General features: G+C 50.8%; 1 protein-coding gene across 1 annotated transcript; it reads left to right on the top strand.

The window, feature by feature from the left end:
• Positions 1 to 435: 435 nt before the first annotated feature.
• On the top strand, positions 436 to 4,399 carry GADD45A (growth arrest and DNA damage inducible alpha). The gene is made up of 4 exons (XM_030573797.1): positions 436 to 587; positions 740 to 841; positions 1,991 to 2,210; positions 3,645 to 4,399. Exons 1-4 carry the CDS (start codon positions 544 to 546, stop codon positions 3,756 to 3,758), a joined length of 480 nt encoding a protein of 159 aa, XP_030429657.1. The 5' UTR covers positions 436 to 543; the 3' UTR covers positions 3,759 to 4,399.
• The last annotated feature ends 364 nt before the right edge of the window (positions 4,400 to 4,763 follow it).

Below are 4,763 nucleotides of genomic sequence, written 5' to 3'. Positions count from 1 at the left end.
AGGGACAACGCGCTGCACGCGAGCAGCTACACTTGGCTTTTCCAACCTGCTTACTAACAACTCCTATTGTCCTGGTGCTGTGCGAGCACGAAGCCCTGGCAACAGCTTTGCCCAGCAGCCCCCTCCCCCACACAAAGGGGGGAGAAATGTGCACCGACCAGAAAAACAGCTGAAGCAGCCCGCTGCAGTGATGATCGACAGCGCCCTGCCACCGCAGACCCCGCCTCCCAACCCATTTGCCCCGCCAATCGGCAGCAGCGGAGCCCGCTGTCGTCCAGCGCCCGGCTTCCCAGCCCCCTCCTTCCACGGCGGGGCCCGGGCAAAGGGGCAAGCGGGCCGCGAAACCACATTTGCATGGCCCAATGGGGCGGCCGCATGCAAATGAGGAAGGAGACGGTTGGCTGGATGTTGGCAGGATAACCCCGGCCGAGGCCGCCTTTGTCCCTCAGAGGCTGCGGCGCTGCTGGCGGGTGTAGCCGGCGCAAGTTGGTGTGAGGCTCGCGGCAGGGCCGGGCACGCTGCGGCGCCCCCCGCGGCTGCACTATGACTCTGGAGGAGCTGGCTGGAGAGCAGCAGGCGATGGGCAGGTACCGCGGGGCGGGGGGCTGCTCGCGGCGGGGCTGCCTGTCAGCCGATCGCGCCGCCGGGGGGAGGCGGGGATGCCGGGGCGGGCGGGCGCCGCGCGGACTCTGCCCGGGGGCGGCTGACAGGAGCCGCGGCTTGTTCTTGCTGCTCTCAGGATGGAGACGCCGGGGAGCGCGCTGGAGGAAGTTCTCAGCAAAGCCCTGACTCAGAGGAGCGTCACCGTCGGGGTCTACGAGGCTGCCAAGCTGCTCAACGTGTAAGTGAGGAGGCCAGAGGCCCCCGGCTGCCTTCTGCTGTTGTCTGGTAATCCCCGGCCCCCCCGGGCACAGCCTGCTGCCAGTCCGTGCGGCATGCCGGGGGGCTAACCGCCTCACACGGCTGGTGTGCGGGGAGCACACCTGCGTGTGCGTGTGCAGCCGGGCCGGCGTGGGAGCAGAGCACACCTGCCTGTGCGTGTGCAGCCGGGCCGGCGTGGGGGGGAGCACACCTGCGTGTGCGTGTGCAGCCGGGCCGGCGTGGGGGCAGAGCACACCTGCGTGTGCGTGTGCAGCCGGGCCGGCGTGGGGGCAGAGCACACCTGCGTGTGCGTGTGCAGCCGGGCCGGCGTGGGGGGGAGCACACCTGCGTGTGCGTGTGCAGCCGGGCCGGCGTGGGAGCAGAGCACACCTGCGTGTGCAGCCCGGCCGGCGTAGGGGGGGGAGCACACCTGCGTGTGCGTGTGCAGCGGGGCCGGCGTGGGGGGAGCACACCTGCGTGTGCGTGTGCAGCCGGGCCGGCGTGGGGGGGGGAGCACACCTGCGTGTGCGTGTGCAGCCGGGCCGGCGTAGAGGGGGGAGCACACCTGCGTGTGCGTGTGCAGCCGGGCCGGCGTAGAGGGGGGAGCACACCTGCGTGTGCGTGTGCAGCCGGGCCGGCGTGGAGGGAGAGCACACCTGCGTGTGCGTGTGCAGCCGGGCCGGCGTGGGGGGAGAGCACACCTGCGTGTGCGTGTGCAGCCGGGCCGGCGTGGGGGCAGAGCACACCTGCGTGTGCGTGTGCAGCCGGGCCGGCGTGGGGGCAGAGCACACCTGCGTGTGCGTGTGCAGCGGAGCTGGGTCTGAGGGGGAAAGTACACGTGTGTGTATGTAGAGCTGGACCAGAAGTACACCTGTGTGCATGTAAAGCTAGTAAATAGGGATGCATCTGGATTGACTACATGTATGTACTGTGTACACACAGGTCTCACCTTGTGAACATATGTATGCATTTGGTTGCTTGTCGCTCAGACACATACCATCAGCCTGCATAGTAGCTTCTGCATATGTATAAGCTGTGACATTGTCTGTTTCATCCCTGTGTGTCTGTGTTAAATTATGTAATTGTGTGTTAGCTGTGACTAATCAGGTTGTATTGTTTCATCCTTCAGGGATCCAGATAACGTGGTGCTTTGTTTGCTAGCAGCAGATGATGAGGATGATCGGGATGTTGCTTTGCAAATCCACTTCACCCTGATCCAGGCTTTCTGCTGTGAGAATGACATTAACATTCTGCGAGTGAGCAACCCAGGCCGACTGGCTGAGCTGCTGCTTCTGGGGGCAAGTGGGGGAGCTGAGCAGCCTGCAGACCTGCACTGTGTGCTTGTCACAGTAAGTGACTATCCCCTCCTTTCTCCCTAGTAGCAGGAGCACAAAAGATTCACTGGCACAGAGCTCCCTTTCTGCTGCTTAAGCTGGGTCTCCGAGGCCTGTTTCTCACCTGATTACAGTTGGGTTTGCTTTAGAGATAAGCTAAGAGATGCATTTTGGTAAGATATTGAACACACCCACAGCTTTATGAAGTTTGGAATCTGGTGTTCTGCCCATTATAAATTCAAAATTGGGTTTACGCCCTCCACCCCCAGATCTGGGAGTACTCAGATCTGAGACTTGGAGCAGGCCTATCTTGAACTTGCTATGGGGAATGACATACTCTTTTCCCTGCTTAGTTATTTCCTGTACTAAGGACATTGCATCAGAGCTGTTCCTGATTTGATCATAAAGGTTTTCCCCAAATGGGCATGTTCAAGATCCTGCTAGCAGCAGAGAGATCCTCATGAGTCACCTTGCTACAGCAGCCTCCTCTATTTGTTTTTCCTTATTACAGATTGGCTCAGAGTAGAGATTAGATAGAACAGGTTATTTGCTTTTAGAGGGGGAAGAAACGTTCATTGATGGTTTTGGCAAACCTGAACACTTGAATAATTTCTTAACTCTAGCCCATGGTCAAAAGTTACTGTGTACATTTCTGTGGAGAAAAATAGGGAAATAATTAACTCAGTTGAAATTCATCTGCTCTTTAGAGAGACAGAGCAGGAACTGGATCAATAATTTTCTGTTTAAAAAGTAAAGAAGTTTATATGCATGCAGCTGCTGTTTTAATATTTTTCGCTATACTAAAAGTAATCCTCAAAACACTTGTTCAGTATCTCCATTATGCCCATACTGCAGAAGAAACATGAAAGGAAGCTTAAGTGTTTGCTTTGTTGTTGTGGGTTATAGGTTTAGATGGAATAGTATAGGTGCAGTCTAATGTTAAAGCTATTTTCTACCACTTCTCTACAATATCCTGACACTCTCATGGAACTCCCTGAAATCAGTGGGAGTTACAGCCCATCATATATAACCCTGTATTTTCAAATAAGAAGCCAGATTATTAATGGTTGTATGTGTTTTTCAGCAAGATTAACACTAGAATGAAACAATTTCAAGCCATCAAGAAAATGCCAGTACATAAAATAGGAATGTATTTAAAATGCTCTGACCCCTAGATCACACCTCCACCACAGCCAGATTCTGAAGCCCTTACTCAGCTTTTAAATGTTGAATCCCTGTTGCAATGCAGTCATGTATATAGCACAGGATTTCACAAAACCTCTAAAGGACTTAAGGAGACTATTTGTATCAAACTACAATTTGGAGTTCAAGGATCCACTTAGCATTGCATTTGGATGTTAGTTGTATGTTAGTTAGTAGCACTGTCTTTTTGCACTAGTGATTTAAGACCATTCGGTTTTGTTTTGAACAATTCTTTTTTTCCCCCAGAATCCCCATGCATCTCAATGGAAGGATCCAGCACTGAGTCAGCTCATTTGCTTTTGCCAGGAAAGTCGCTACAAGGATCAGTGGGTCCCAGTGATTAATCTCCCTGAGCGATGATGGCATTTGGATGAAAACTAATTGAACAAAATTGCACTGAAATTTTGAAATACTTTAGCAGTTGGTCAGGAAGTAAATCCCTATACCTGACGAATGGATTACAAACAACTGATGTCAAGTGGGTAGACTGAGATTGAACAACATGGTGTGTGGGACTGAAGGAAGTTGACTTTGCAGCCAGAAAGTTATGGGAATGAAAAAAGAACCTGTGCAGAAAGTTATAAGCAAGTGTGTCACTAAAGGAATTAAAAACCAGACAGGAAGATTTTAAGAAGCTGCATGGTTGAGTTACTTTCAAAATGCACCAAACACGTTGAAGTTTTAAAAGTGCAACTAGTAGTTTCTGGTTTAAAACACCTTTAACAGGAAAGAGCAAAAAGGTTAATCAAAACTTTAACAAATTTATTGTATTTTGGGACGTTGATGCTCAAAGTTTTATTCTAAGGTATACTAAGTTATTTTATGATATTGATGAAGATTTTATTTATGCTATGAACTTCAGAACCAGAATACCCTTAAGCAACTGGTATACAACTACACCACTTTTTTAATAAAAAAATGTTAAAACAGCTACATTAATATAATTGGTTTGAAACTGGATGGTGTTTATTTTACTGAAATAAAAATTTAAAAACCTCAAATCCTAGTGTTAACTTTTACTTTCTTGCCAGATTCAATACCCTGCAATGCTAGGGGCTGATTCTGCAGCTATAGGTCATTTTAGCAGACAGGTATTTTATATACACAGAAGTTACAGGACCAAGCCTGAATGTGGGTTTAATTCCTAAACCCCGTCATGGTTCCAAAAAAAAAAAACAAAACGTGAGAGTGGGGCCTGTTATGTATTATAAGTAACTTAGGAGCCCAGGTCCTATTGAAAGTCAACAAGTTAGGTGCTTTTGAGAACTCTACACCAAGGTTCCTACGCTGAAAAGCAGTTCATGTCTTGGTCCATGAACCACTTAGCAACTCCTACCTCCTTTGTAAGGGTAATACTGAGTCAGC

Source organism: Gopherus evgoodei, chromosome 8 (genome assembly GCF_007399415.2).
Source record: "Gopherus evgoodei ecotype Sinaloan lineage chromosome 8, rGopEvg1_v1.p, whole genome shotgun sequence".
Lineage (NCBI taxonomy): Eukaryota > Metazoa > Chordata > Testudines > Testudinidae > Gopherus > Gopherus evgoodei.
The sequence above is the reverse complement of the archived record's forward strand: the minus strand, read 5'-3'. Positions and strand labels throughout refer to the sequence as shown.

Bases quoted from the DNA above. Each gene is read 5' to 3' on its own strand.
- GADD45A (XM_030573797.1), top strand. From the start codon at position 544: ATGACTCTGGAGGAGCTGGCTGGAGAGCAGCAGGCGATGGGCAG. The intron at 588-739 runs GTACCGCGGGGC...TGCTGCTCTCAG, and splicing joins GAGCAGCAGGCGATGGGCAG to GATGGAGACGCCGGGGAGCG. The intron at 842-1,990 runs GTAAGTGAGGAG...TTCATCCTTCAG, and splicing joins GCTGCCAAGCTGCTCAACGT to GGATCCAGATAACGTGGTGC.